Raw genomic sequence first — 16269 nt, 5'->3', positions numbered from 1 at the left:
CAGAGTACTATGACAACATTGTTCATATTAATTAATAAACCATTTTTTAAATCATAATATTATTATTATTATTATTATTATTATGTCATATCACTAAATCCAGTATCATCATGGAGTCATATTATGTGATATGATATACATAATATTAATAACAATAATAATAATAATAGCAATATTATGATTTATGAAACTTACATTATCTATGATGAAATTATTGAAATTAGCGTCTACTGTCTAGCACATTAGCACGAACTTAGATAATTATATAAATTGTATTTTATATCAATTATGAATTAATAATATTGTGTACACGGACTAAGATATATCTTAGTCCGTGAATCAAGTTAATATCATGAACTAAGATATAACTAACTATCTTAGTTCATGGTTAATATGTATTAACCATAGAGTAATATAACTTTATGATATAACCATAGAACAATGGTATAACCCTATTAATTTCGAAGCACGGTGGATTGGAATCTAGGACAAAATATCCAAGGATAAAATATCCAAACCAAAATATCCAAAAACAAAATATCCAACGGTCAAAATATCCATGGACAAAATATCCAAATTTATCCGATTCTACGTAAATTAGTAGATTATACTTTACTTTGTAATAAAATTAGCTCAAATATCAAATTATTTAATAATAAAAATATACCTAATATATAATAATAATATAAATATAAATATATGATATAATATAGGTATTCCATAAAATATTACACTTTTTCCAAAAATTTAAAAAATCGTTAATTTAATAATAATAAAATAAATTACATTAATAGTAATAATATCACAAATTATACTGCACACACATTAGTTAAACCCTTTAACTGGGTACTATTGGACCACCATCGAAAAATAAAAGAAAACATATATTAAAACATCTTTGCGAAGAGAACAATGATGGAAGTAGGGACATTCCAATTTTTTAAAATGCTATTGCTAATTTTATTAAAAAATAAAATAAAATTTTCTATTTTTAAAAACGTTTTTCTAAATTTTTAGAAAATAGTGTAGGTAGTCATTTTTTTAACAAATTATTTTATTTTATTGTGTGTTCATAAAAAAAAATATTTTACATTTTATTTTATATTATTAATGTGCGTGCAAAATTTATTTTACTATTAGTAATGCAGTGTATATAGGTTTAACTAATTTTACGAGCTAATTTTAAAATTTAATATTTAGAAAATTTTAGATTCTGAGCGGAGCGATGAATGTATTGATTTTACAATGATGTATGTATTTTTATTTTTATAAAACGTTCTTCTAAATTTTTAGAAAATAGTGTAAGTAGTCATGTTTTCAGCAAATTATTTAATATTTTATTTTATTTCATTGTGTGTATACTGTATTCATAAAAACAAATTGTTTTACATTTTATTTTATATTATTTGACTATTTGACTAATATGTGTGCAGTATATTTTGTGATATATTAAATAATATATTTATATTTATATTATTATTATATATTAGGTATATTTTTATAATTAAATAATTTGATATTTGAGCTAATTTTATTACAAAGTAAAGTGTAATCTACTAATTTACGTAAAAACGGATAAATTTGGATATTTTGGTTTGGATATTTTGTCCGTGGATATTTTGTCCTTGGATATTTTGACCGATTACCGGTGGATTGATATAACGAATTATAATATGGATAATATACGTATTGATATAGTGATAACCAATTGTTAAATTAATTACTTACATCTAATTACTTATGCGTTAATGAAATGTAGATAATTTGTACGAATATGTATATTATCATTATGTGTGAACGCGTAATCTTACAAGCTATATGAATTATAATAGGGCATGGTCAGTAAAATTTTATACTAGGCTCCTAATATATTGTTACAATAACAGTTGAAAAATATAAAAGAACATAGTCAAAATGTTAATAATCATTTAAAGCTCAAATTTTGACAAAATACGTAGAAATCACGAAAATGTGCAAATTATTTTGAGTTAGAAGTTCATAAAAATGTTTCTTTTTAAATATAAGGTTTGAAAATGTCATACAAGATTCCTTATAAGTTTGTTTATCTAAATAACCTAACTGGAAAGTTAAAATAAATTTTTTAGTTAAAAATTTATAAAATGTTCAATTTGTATAGCTGAGGATTGAAAATTTTAAACAAGGATTCTCATAAATTATTCATACTGTAACCAAAAAATCTAAAAACATATAAACAGGTTTATTTTTTATAGACATTTTAAATTCAAATTTTAGATATAAAATAGATAAAACCAAGAATAACGTTTTTAGTTACTTTGTTGTAATAACATATTTCATCTAATTATAATATTAATATAATATGAAACGAACTGCAAGTGTCTGCAACCATTTAGATTGACAAAAATATTTCTTTTTTCTTATGCTGAAAAAAAATCATGTGCTTTACCTATCTACGCTCTACAGCCTATATATGAGTTGAAAAATCAAGCTATATACACCATCCAAGTTTCAAGTAATAATCTATTGAACTAACTTTTATTGAACACGGTAATTTTTTGAGGCTATTAATTTCGGATGAACCAACATCCAATTTTAGTTGTACCTATAACCCGGTTTCACCCGTAAAAAAAAGAAAAAATACAAAATTTAGATTATATAAGTGTACTTTGGTTTTGGTTTACCTATCTAGGTACCTCAGTTCACAGATAAATTTGGGTAGCTTTGCGAACTAAATCGACGAAGATGGACAATTTATCTGTGGTGGATTGGGTGTAGCACTTGGTATAAATTGATGTGGTTCAAACTACTCTTTAAACTTTCCTGATATCTCCAAGAACAATTTGAAATTTTCACAAAATCGATTAGGTTGTTTTTGAGAACCTATATAATAGCTACAAATATACATTCAACTCTCATATTTGTTTTAAGATATAATTTCTTTACTCGAAACCATAAGCGAGCGACGATTTGATGGATCCTTTTACCTCATCTGCTAGCGTAACTAATGGCAAACATTTAAAATACAAATTTGTAACTTAAATCTCAAAATACCTGTTTGAGCACCCCTCCGGGTTGAACCGTTGAACCAACTGGGTCTAATTGTGAATCTAAACCATTCAGGGACTTACTCAAAAACACACAAAAAATGTCCAGTGGTTTAGGAGAAGATCAATGACATATAGACATTTATTTTTATATATATATAGACATAAATTGTTATTATTTTCGGCCACCCAATTAATTTTACCAAGGAAAATTATTATACTTTAAAACCTTTCCCGTGACTTAACCGATTTATTAGTGAAAACCGTATCAAAACAAGTAGAGTTCTTTTCGAGATATGCTTGTACATACAAACAAGTTAAAAGGGGTTTCGATTTTATAATGTTCCCACTGATCCTGCGCACTTTGTTGCCTGTAAAAATTACAAATCTTAAAAAAATTGTGATTGTTATCAACTGTTTTTGGGTGTAACTCGTTGCAGTAAGTGCAACTCAGATATCCAGGTAGGCAATGTGCGAAAATTCGATTTCTGCTCGATAAATGGCAACCGTTAAAATAATAAATACTTATTTCTACTAATTATTTCTCCTATAACCAATAGCAAACATTTATAAACAAACATTTCCATTGTAAATGTCAAAATTCCTGTTTGAGCACCTCCTCGGGTTGGACCTATCGGGTCCAATTGTAAATCTAAACCTTCTTCTTGAATCACTCTATCAATTAAAAATAAACCGCATCAAAATCCGTTGCGTAGTTTTAAAGATCTAAGCATACAGACAGACAGCGGGACTTTGTTTTATACTATGTTAAGATATAGATATAGATTATATTATACTAATTGTATTAATATTTATACATATAATCAAGGCTGGGCAAGTTAATGATTTTATTTAACTCAGTTAAGTTAAGTTAATATGCATCAATAACAAAAAGTTAAAAGTTAAAAGTTAATTTAACTCTAGGTTAACTCAGTTAAGTTAAAAATTAATACACACTTTTTATTAAGTTAAAAAAAAGTTGATTTGTTTATACAACGCTAGCGTACTTAATTTTTTTCCAACCCAAAACTAAATTATAGGATATAGTGTTAATACTTCATACAGTATTTCCATATAAGTTAGATTCGAATGATATCAATTTTTAACTTTAAACAATTTATGATACATATTTTTTGACATGAAACCGAAATAGATTGAAATAGTGAAATATTATAAAATTAAAAACAAAAGAAATTTAGGAAGTTAACAGTTAAGTTAATGAAAAGCCAAAAATAACTAGTTAAGTTAAAAAGTTAAAATAAAATTAACTTTTTAACTTAACTTTAACTTTTTAACTCGTTAATGCCCAGCCTTGCATATAATATTAATATTATTATATTATTTTGCATATTACACATTATAGTAGGAATATCGTATATTAAAAGACTGGGATTACAAAACATTATTAAATCATTGAAAAGATTTGGCTATTTTATTAACAGCAAATTAATCATCTGATATGGACACAATAGTGATATTTGAAGAACTAAAAATGTTTTGTCAACTTACCGAAGCAAATAGTTCTTCAAAAAAAATATTGAACTTAATTCTAACAAAAAATTACATTAGACTTATCCGATATAATGATTAGTTTAATTTATATTTACAATTTTATTTTACTATTATTATAACTATAGTTATTTTTATCATTAGGTATAAGACGTCTTATAAACGTTGTGTTCTATATTTACCCACTTTTTACTTTTATAATATTTTGATTTTCCGATTTCAAGCCATATTATGAACCAAGTATTAGGAATACTAGTTCTATGTTCGAAACGACGGCAGTATAGATGTCGCTGCCATTATCATCCGGATAATAATCAATCCCGACACGTTGCTTACCATTTATCTTCCAGATAGAAACTAAATTTTGCAACTAAAGTCTTTTGAGTCTATATTATTTATTATATTATTATCGTAATATCGTAATAATATCGTAGGTAAATTTTATTTTCAAAATAAGTTTCATTAAGTAAATACAGGTACCTACCTAATAAAACTAATAAATTGTAAAGAAGTTTAAGTAGTTTAACATTTGTATACTGATCATAATATGCTTATGTTACGTTTATATTTACATTATATTGCATTATAGTAAATATTAGGTATAGGTAAAATAAGCTACAATAAGTACTTATAATAATAAATAGTCATAAATAGTCAGGTATAAAGGGATGGGATTTGAAATACAATTATTGTAATATTTTGTGTTTAATACCTACTTATCTAAGTATCTATTTACGGAGTGTTTTTCAGACTTTTTCTTAAGTAGGTATTCCAGTACTTTAATACTTATTTATTAGTTTATGATAAAATCGATTGTTTTTCTTTGAAGGAAACTCAAAAGCAAATAACGATAGATAACATTTTAACCAAATGTTTATATGACCATATTCCATACAAGCAACATTGTCCAAACATTTTGTCTCTTTTTGAGCTATAAAACATTTTTATTTAGGTTTTTTAAAATTTAATTTTGATAAATAGTTTTTTGCTCGGTTAAAAACTGAATATTTAATACAAGGTTCCTCATAAGTTGTTATTAGTGTAATTGAAACAAAAAGTTGAACGTAAATCCACAATATTTTTTTAAGAGCGTCTGAAAGTAGAATTTTGACTAAATCGTTAGAAATTCATAACATTTTCTTAAGTTTGTAAACTTAGCGGCAAAAATGTAACAGAATTCAACTAAACCAATCCAACAATTTTGTTGGACATTGTTGGAAAGATTTTACAATTTGTTTAACCGCCATTAAAAAGTTAGGAGCAATTTTCCAAAACCGCCGCTAAGTTCACACCAACGGCCAAAATTAAATCAAACACATGAAAAACTATACGAAATTGTTCGCAACGGTTTGTTGGACATTGTTGGAAAGGTCCCTCCATTTGTTGGATCACCATTTATTTTATACGAATTTTCGTAAAAGTGCTGCCAACTTCACACCCACCTTTTTGTCATCATGAATAAAATATTTAAAATAAAGTATATAGTTTTTAAATTGAATACTTGGAAGCTACAATGAGCTATCTCAAATTATTCCTATTATTTAGGAGATATCTAAATAAAATAGTTATAAAAATTAACAAAAAATGTATTCTGGTTCAACCCAAATTACAAAAAAAAATAATAAAATTTTATAAAAAAAAATAATAATAATCTTAAAATTATAAAATAATATTTTTAGTTCAATTTATAAATGTCCTTATTGTAGTTAGTAACAATTTTTTTAAATAAAATTTGGTTGATTTTGAATACCACATTAAAAATGGAAGGACCTTTCCAACAATGTCCAACAAACCGTTGCGAACAATTTCGTATGGTTTTTGATGTGTTTGATTTAATGTTGGCTGTTGGTGTGAACTTGGCGGCGGTTTTGGAAAATTGCTCCTAACTTTTTAATGGTGGTCCAACACCTTTCTGTAAAACCTTTCTAACAATTGTTAGTTGATATTAATGTCCAACAAACGTCCAACAAAATTGTTGGATTAGTTTAGTTGAATTCTGTTACATGAGTTCACGAACGTTTTTTTCTTTGTATACCTATCTATGATTTAAAAATGTAATATGAGATACCTCATAAGTTACCTTCAACGAAAAAAAAAGTTTACTGGAATGTCGCATTAATTGGTAATGTTCATTTGAAGTTCAAATTTTTTTGACATTGAATATTCACTTCTAAATAAACGATTTCCCTTCAAACGGTATTCTTATTTTGTTAAGTAATTCAAAAACAAAAAACTGCAGATGCTTAAAATTTTCAAAAAATGTTTATTTTATCATTTTTAAATATTTTGACTCTCTTTGAGTTACTTGTAAACATTTAAAATCTAAAATGTCTTTTAGCTTTTTTCTACAAATAGTTATTAAAAATGTTTGGATTGGCCTAACGGTGAGAAAATTTAATGCGAGGTTTTTCATCATAAGTTGCTATAAACTATAATACCAGATAAAAATGATTAAACATATATGAATAGGCACAATTGTTTTATAAGCATCTAAAGTTGAAATGTTGACAAAATTCATCATAATTATGAAAAATTGCGTAATAATCATGTATAAAATGTTCTATTTACCTATATATAGCCAAGGATTGAAAATATAAAACAGGTTTTCCCATAATTAGTTAATATTGTAACCAAATAATCTCAAAAAAAGCGGCTAAGTGGATGTCATTGTATGTCATAATGGATTGAACATTTTATGTATTTTTAATATCAAAATAACTTGTACATTTTCAATCGGATTAATTATGTTAAAACTTGAACATTAAAAGCTTATAAAAAAAATAAGATACCTACATTATACAAACTGCAGCAATTTATTTTATATATGTACTTACTGTATATCCTATAATATATACATACCGATACGATAACATAATATTATATAATATGTGTGTCGGGCTGCTGGGGCAGATTTAGGGGAGGGGGAAAGCACAGAGCCCAGGCCCTGGGGCTCCCACAACCTTAAATCCGGCACTGTTTGGCTTTTATATAATATGCGGTCTACCGGCAAACGTGTTCTGCGGGCCTTTATCATCTGCTATAGGATGTGGTCTACCCGTAGTTTTTTTTTTTTATAGATACTGTCTAATCTCTTTCCTTTGGTGAACACTGGATCCTTACTTGAGTATGCGTCTGTTCTGTGGGATCCGTATACGTCAACTGGTTCCTCACATATAGAGCAAGTCCAGAGGCGCTTATTATCGTTGCCGCCAATATTTTAAAAATAGAGCATACTAAGCATGATTACCTTCCTGTTTCTAATAAGTTTGGATTGATTTCCTTGGTAGATAGACGTATGACAGCGAATCTAGTATTTTTGAGTAAGTTAATTAATGGTCATATTAATGCTCCTTCTTTAATTTCCCAAGTTAACTTTTGAGTTCCTCCTCGTTTTTCTAGATCACGTTATCCTTTTGTAATTCCTTTTCATCATACTAACTATGGTAAGAAAACTCCAATTGATCGAATGATTCGTTTGACCAATGAGCACCCTACCTTATTTAGTCTACAATTATATTATCCTTAATATGTGCGTTATATTAATAGGTTTGAGCCAGAGCCACTCCGTCCCCCATAAACATTATTTATAATCATTAAATAGATTATGCAAACGATAATGAAACACATTACGTGACTATTTGAAGTTTTATTTCTAGTACTAAAGTCACTGTTATTATCACTGATATTAGCCATATTGTACCCGTATATATTGTTTCAATTTTTTACAATAATTTGGGAGCTGTAAAAATATTGTGAACACACAAAGGAGCCGTGGGATGAAAAAGTTTGAATACCTCTGGCTTATTGTATTTATAAAAGTTGTTTATATTTCAGAACAAAAATTAAAAACAATCTGATATTTTTATTATTTATAATATTGAATTCAGCTAATATAATACTAACGTCCAGATAGGTATCAGATATACATGTACATGATTTACCAATACTTTTTACGGATTTTATTTATATTGTTTAATTAACATTTTATAAGATTCTTATGTTATTAATTACTAGTACAATAGTGTCTGTACATGACTAAAGTTTTTAAGAAATACAAATACATTACACGCGTGTATTATTATTCTACAAATACATGTTAATGATAATTAATTTTAATCTAAGCCAATGTCTGCGTTCGTTATATCTTGTTGCATTAAATAGTATTGATGGCGGTCATTATTTCCGTTTTCACGACGTGTCGTAAACAACATGTCGTACAAGTCTTTTGAATTTCTTATAGCAGCCGGTTTGTATTGTAATTTATAAGCATCCTCGTCTTCTCTGTTTATAATATTGTTAAGCATGCGTTGATGGTCGATGTACTGCTGTAACCTTGGTGTTGTGATGGCGGATGGGATGGCTGGAAACGCAGGTTTCCTTTTTCCAAACCTAATTTTAGACAATATTTTTTTGATAAATTTTATTATTTAATAATAATAATACCGTAGCTGTTACTAATAACATTTAAGTAATTTGAACTCTTAGATTTTATAATACGATTTATAATAAATAATAAAACATAATAAAATGGTATAGGTATTGTAAGTATTTTAACTGTTTTGTTGGTTGTGTATGATTTAGGTAGGTTTTTAACACATTAAATGATTAGTTTATATTAGGATTTCTGTTTGAATCAAAATATAATAACTACTTTTTATCTTTGGTTTAGTCCTCTTAGTGGGGCCAAGTACTGATATATGTATAAAATTAAATCCAATTTAATTAATTAAATAAAATAGTTTAATAATTGAAGGCTTTGAAACATAAGTCAAACAAATTGTAATTACGATATTAATTTTCTAAATTTAATTGATACTACCGTTTCAACTATATAATGAATTAGGCTGTTAAAATCAAAATAATATGTGTAGGGATTCGTTTAATTAAATTAAATTAACTTACCTTGGACGAGAAACCACCGCCAAGTACTGTCCTAATTGGTCTAGGTACGAACGCAATTCATCTGGTGAACCGAAAGTTTTAGGTCGTGTAGGTCGAGCTATGCTTTCCACTTCAGTAGACGTCACGGGGTGACAGCAACACGTTGTAGCCAAGACCATCACATAGATGACAAATCCAATGTAGACCACAACTCTGATCATGTTAGAATTATTATTTTGATGCATGGATAAAACGTTAGATGTAATTTATGTAACCACGTCTGAAAAAAACTATAATAGTAAATGTTTAAACAAATATATATTTTACATTACAAAATACAAATATAGTGACGTACACGGAAACGGTTATTATGAAATATCAATTAGGTACTATTTGTGTATTGTAAAATTTAAATAGCTCTGCATGATTAGTTGATAGCATAAATAATAATACCTAGTAAAAGATATATTACATTATAGCATAGGCTATAGCCTTTAATAGAGGATAAGATCCAAGGAGTCGTAATCATTAAAAAAAGGAACCTCTAAAATCGTCTCATGATTCATATAGTAAAGTTAACAACACTTCATACAATATTATAAATAAAATATTAATTAATTAATATATTCTTTAATTTTTTTTAACAATTGAATACAATTATAAATATTCATAAAAAGAAATATTTAGTTAGTTTGGTTTGGTTATATGTGTTGGTCCTAGAAATGTTTTTTTTTTTTTTAATAATTATATTTAAATGTTTTATATTAAATAATCCAACTACGATAGTCTGTGTTAGTTATTTTTAATGGTTATTGGATTTTGATTGTTGTTTTACTGTAATATTTGTACTGACGTAGGTACATTGTCTTGTTGTGAGATGTAATAGTACTTGAACATCGGCGAAGAATGGTTTCGGTAAATATATATCATTGAAAAAGATAAATATACAAATATATTTTTAAAATATAAATTTTATTTTTATTTTTGCGATTAAATAATTAGGTGTATTGTTGTTTTATATTTAAAAAGAACTTGGTAAAGTAAAGTAAAATAAATTTAAGTTAAGTTTTATATAACTTTCAACTACCTAATTAGGAAATAAACTGTTTAATAATATTCTTAATTTAATTAAATAAATTAAAATCATAATGAAAATAACAACTGTCATTTGACTAGTACTGTAATCTGTATTGAAATATAAAAACAATAAGCTAAAAAATCCTAGACAAATAATTGTAGAAGAAAGCTCTTTACGCGAGTACAAAACGATTGTAGAAGAACATATAGAGTGTAGGTACCAAGTTATTTTTACTTTATTTTGAGTGTAACCCCACTGGAGCTTTTATTAAATTGACATGTGATTTTCTGTCTTCAGTATAAAATAACAGTAGGTAGGTGCAAACCAATTTAGTTTATTAACTACTATTTTGTGAGCACTTAGTGCCGGACTGATTTAGTCAACCGTATTCAAAAGTAAACTAATATTCACCAATGGTTTTTATTCTTTTCAAATGTTCTTATTTCTATTTAATTTTTTTTTTAAATATATGTACATACATGATACATATTTTTTAATTAAATATTACAATATTACCTAAATGCTATACCGTTATTTTAATTTATGAATGTCTTTCATCGTCAATAAATTACTAATATCTACTAATAGATTAAAAAATGAAATTAAGAAAACCGGTGAAGTCCGGTAAATTGTATAATGTACCAGGTACCTGTATTATAAACATATGAAAAAAGCCACTAAAATATTTTATTCTTAGAACGTTTTTTTTAAATAACTAAAAATTAGGGATATATTAGTATTTTTAATTATTATGAAGCTTATTCTGCCACCGACTACAATCAACGGTCGCATTATTAAAGTAACAAAATTATAGACTTTTGACGAGTATTTTATTTAATTGTTATGAACATAATACTCACTATTTACTATTGTTCATAACTAAGTTCTTAACATTATTAAAATTACTAATGATAGAAATAATTACAAGTGATAACGAATACCAATTCACTATCTAGTAAATTCTACAGAAATATTCATAAATAATTAAGTAACTTGTAAACAGCTACAACTTATCAAGTGACTTGCGGTCTTGCCCATCCCTGACTACATAATCCGTGATACATAGCTTAGGTCTTAGCATAGGCGCAAATTGACTAAATTTTTTGGGGGGACTCATGCCCCCCTCTCCGTGATAATTACTAGATTTTTAACTGGGGGGACTTGACCGAAATTTGGGGGGACTAAGTCCCCCAAGCCCCCCCCCCCCCCTATTTGCGCCAATGCGTCTTAGGTTATATAATGATAATTGTGATAATTCAAAATACAGTGAAACCCCGATAAATCGAAAACCTTTAATAAGTTGAAATAAATGCCGCTCCCTTGCCTAATCTAACCTTAGTAAGCCGCCAACCTTAACAAGTCTAAAAAAATTATTTTCACTTGAATTTCGACTTTTTGAGGTTCCACTGTAGTTTTAAATTGATGAGGCCCTGAGCTAAGAATCTTGGAATCATCCCAAATTTAAAAGTCTGAACATGGCTATGAAACTACCTACATACTAAGGTAGTAAGTGTAATAACATTAGTTAGGTACCGATGGGTGAAATTATTAAAATATTAATAATATATTTAATACATTAAGATAATTATCGCTACTTAGTACTTAGTCTAGAAAAATGAGTGAAAACAGGTTTGTAAGGTAAGGTTTGTTAAAAAATGCACAATTTTTTTAAAAATTTCATGTACCTACCTACGCTAAAATCGTGTTTTTAAATTTTATTTTAAAAAGCGTCCAAGAAATTAGTGGTCCATACAACAATAATATATGGCAGCGTTGTGTGAAAGTTAAAAATGCATAGGGGCGCCATTCGAGACTGTTAAAAGTGTACGTATAGTGATTACATAATAATCCCGAGAAAGAAATACAATTAAAACATGTCAACAACGATCAATACGTGCTAGAATAACAAATTAGTATGGTGACGCTGCAAACCAGATCAGATTTTTAGTATCGACATAGTTTTTTTAAAATGGAAAGTTCTTCGTATGAATTAGTACGAGGTGCATAAAATGAGCTCAACTCTGACTAAATAAATATATTTTAGTGTGTGTCTAAAACTCCAGTGATCAAGTACTACCCAAATGAAAATAATGATAAAATATTCCCGGTTGGATTGAAAAATTAAACAATTGCATATGAGGTGAAGTTATTTGGTTTTTAAAAATAATAAAAAGATAACAATTATTTTTACAATACTCAATATTTTTTTACGTTTTAAAATAATACGTGTAGGTACATATGTATAATTATAATATATTTTATTGTTTTTAAATAAAAATAACACTTTTTTTTTTATTAATCCCAAGAGTGTTTAAACGTTGTGTTATAGTTTAATAATAATAAAAACATTTTTGTGAATGAAAATAATAGTAGGAATAACAAGTCATTTTTACCAGTCATCAATTAAAATTCATGGTTACACCCAACAATTTTTTTGAAATAAAATACTTGTTATTTTTAGTACATTTAGTAAAAAAGTCTACTTCTTAAAATGGTTTGGTATATACTTAATTTAATATTTGTTCAAAACCATAAATACAGTATATACGATTCATATTATTATTTTATTAAATTTAACTTGTAGATTTGTGAAGGTTGTTAAGATTTTACAGCAAACTTTTTAATAACGTACCTTCTTACTATACTATTTAGGGTACAATTGTTTAAATGAAATAAACTAACATAAATATTAAAATATGATAGATAATATTTACTATTTACATAGATTATATTGTAGAAATTAAAAGGTGGTTCTTTTGGAAGTAAACAACCATTTTATGGAAAATAATTTACGTTTTTTATGTATATTTTTTTACAGTTTGATGACATGTTTAAAAAAAAATTAATTTTAGTAGTTTAAAGTTTTTCCTATTTTGAATGAGACCATATAATTAAAAAATATAAAAAGAGTGCATAGGTATGTTATTTTATTTTTTTAGATTTCTGTAAGAAAAATGTATGAGGAACCATGTATTATACTGTTTGCTTACAATCGAATATTGTATCAACATAAATATAAACAAAATTTAAATATCTACAAATAAAACAAAAAGAGTCGAGATATTATTTTAAAAATGTTTTTTGTATGTCCAAAATATGATAATATAAATATTTGTTGAAAATTTCATGTCTTTACTCCAGTAAAAAAAAAAACTTATCATCGTAAAACCATTGAAAATATGTTGTAGATATTTTTTATATATATTTTCCGTGGGTAACCAATAGTTTTGTACAAATGTATATAAAAATAAATATATACTGACAATATTTTATTAATATTAGGTTTTATTGCTATAGGTTTATCTTCAAATTATAATATTTGTGACAATTTGATCTTAAATAAAGACTTTTTCAAGTTGTCTATCATTTAAAATATAAAATTTATTTTAAATGTAATTAATTTTAATGGATTACTTAATTAAAAATAATTGTAAATTTTACGAAGACGTAGGTACAAACTACAATTAGTAAAAATTAATCTTTTATTTTAGTACCTGATATAAATTTACTTCGTTAAATTAAAGCATTTTTTAATAATCATAAAAAAGAAATATAAGAAATGCTAAATTTAGTTTTTGAATTAAACATAACCTGCGTTGAGGTATCTATTAGTTGTTACAAGTTGAAATTGTATTTTCATCATAACATATTTGTTATTTTTAAGTATGATAAACAAAAAAGTCTTAAGATTTAAAAAATGTTTAGTTTTTATTATAATTTAATGATAAATAAACTTTCACAATTTATATTTAAAATTCCGTAACATAAACTTTTTCAATAAATTGGTTGTGTTAAAATATATAAATAGTAATAGTAATTTGTATATAATTTGTTGATTACGTAATACTTAAATTTAATTAAAAATAACTTCTAACTTAAATTCTAATCTTGATAAAATTGAAGACTAATAAAAAATTAGTATCAACATTTATTATTTAATATATTATATAGGCAGCTAAATATTTTGGTTGTATATCATCAATCAGTTATTGTAATTAAGTGTCATTAATGATTTACTTATTATTGCTCCTTAAGTGCAGCGTATTTTTAATTATTATTATTTATTGAATTGTAAATACATAAAACAATAAAATCAAACAAAATATGTTACATTTAAGTTTAAGTAAATAAATAAATACCTTACGCAGTTAATAATTTATATAACACCTACTTATAATATAAGCATGAATTAGTAAACACAAGTAGAATGTATTTTTGTACTTTATAGAATTGTTTTATTATCCATGCACAAAACCCAGTGTCGTAACTTGTAACCTATAACGGTCTAATTGTTTAGCATATATTTATACATACTTATATTATAATTTTAATGTGTATCGAGGTAATCCACGAAAATGTGTAAATGTAATCTGATTACTGATAAAGTGTGAAATGTACATTCTATTAATTACATATTTAAAATTAGAATATCTACGTAGACTACCAAGACAATTCATTCTATAATATGTAAACTTAGATATTATTTAATAATTATGAATACATTTCAAAAAATAATGCATTCAGTTGTGAAGTTATAAAGTACCTATGCAATAATATTCGTAAAAATTTAGCTAATGGCCATAGTTGCCACGGCTACATTAAAAAAAAAAAAACAATTGAAAAAATAACTAATTGATTACGGTAAGCATTTTAAATTAAGTTTATATATTTATATACATGGTAATCATTACAATATTAAATAATGTTGTTTTATTTCTACAAATTCATATGTAAAAATGTAAGCAATTGTAATATAGTGAAATTTCTAAATAGTTTCATCAAAATTGATTACTTTTTATTACCGAGGTACTTTAGTTCTCTACTATATAAGCACCTATCATTCCTTGTTTGATTTTAATTTTTATAATATTATTTTATACTGTCTAAAAGTTATTGTTGCTATAATTATTTTTATTTGTTAATTTTACTCATGATTGAATATTATTAATATTATTTGTCATATAACTTCTGTCCGTTATATGGATATTTTGAATTGGACCTTGCCAGTTTTATTTCAATAAATAAATAAATTGGCATAACACTGTTGTTTATACATTTTTTATGAATATAGTTAAATAGTAAATTAAATTATTAAACCTAGAAAGCCCTAATAAATTATTTAAAAACATGATAAAAATATTTAAAGAATATTATTATATTACATACTATTTATTTTATATTATTACACGTAATAGTTTATACTTACATTTTTGTAGACTTTGAGTACCTATGCAGATAATGTTGTTAAAAATGGTAAATATATGAACGTTACGTATATACGTTTTGTTAATAAATATCTATTGAAAAGTGTCAACGCTGCTGACGGTGGTACAGGAAAAGATGGTTTTCAGTAACGACTTGGGTTTATATACCCTTTTATACACGCACACATACACCCACATACATAAATGGGCGCTCCAAGTGTTCGATGGCGATCCTATGAGGGTTGTGCAACAAGTCTCTCCACCCATAATAATGTGTAACATGTACATTGTATTATTGTATATACTATATACTATAATATATACGGTATATATATTATATATATATTTGCGTAATATCAAGAGATCGATTTTATTGGAGTAAAAATATGAAATAAAACTAAACCACTATTTTTTAATACCATATATTTGAAAGCAACAATAAAATATATTGTGTATATTATGATTATTCTTCAACAATAATAATTATTCAACCCTGTCATTTACAGCGTTTACAATGCGGCCGTGGCATAAAGTTATGTGGGATGTTTTGATATTTTGTTAGTATATTTGTAAG

General features: G+C 25.9%; 1 protein-coding gene across 2 annotated transcripts; it reads right to left on the bottom strand.

The window, feature by feature from the left end:
- Nucleotides 1-8333: 8333 nt before the first annotated feature.
- Nucleotides 8334-15831, bottom strand: LOC132935439 (uncharacterized). 2 transcript variants are annotated; one of them, XM_061001988.1, is made up of 3 exons: nucleotides 15698-15831; nucleotides 9435-9693; nucleotides 8334-8921 (listed from the first exon to the last, which is right to left on the bottom strand). In XM_061001988.1, exons 2-3 carry the CDS (start codon nucleotides 9656-9658, stop codon nucleotides 8645-8647), a joined length of 501 nt encoding a protein of 166 aa, XP_060857971.1. In that variant the 5' UTR covers nucleotides 9659-9693; nucleotides 15698-15831; the 3' UTR covers nucleotides 8334-8644. The 2 variants fall into 2 exon arrangements, with proteins under 2 accessions (XP_060857971.1, XP_060857970.1); XM_061001987.1 differs by having other exon boundaries at nucleotides 9435-9703; nucleotides 15698-15830.
- Nucleotides 15832-16269: the final 438 nt, after the last annotated feature.

This window comes from Metopolophium dirhodum, chromosome 1 (genome assembly GCF_019925205.1).
Source record: "Metopolophium dirhodum isolate CAU chromosome 1, ASM1992520v1, whole genome shotgun sequence".
NCBI classification, from domain to species: Eukaryota; Metazoa; Arthropoda; class Insecta; order Hemiptera; family Aphididae; genus Metopolophium; species Metopolophium dirhodum.
This window is presented reverse-complemented; position numbering and strand designations above follow the sequence as displayed.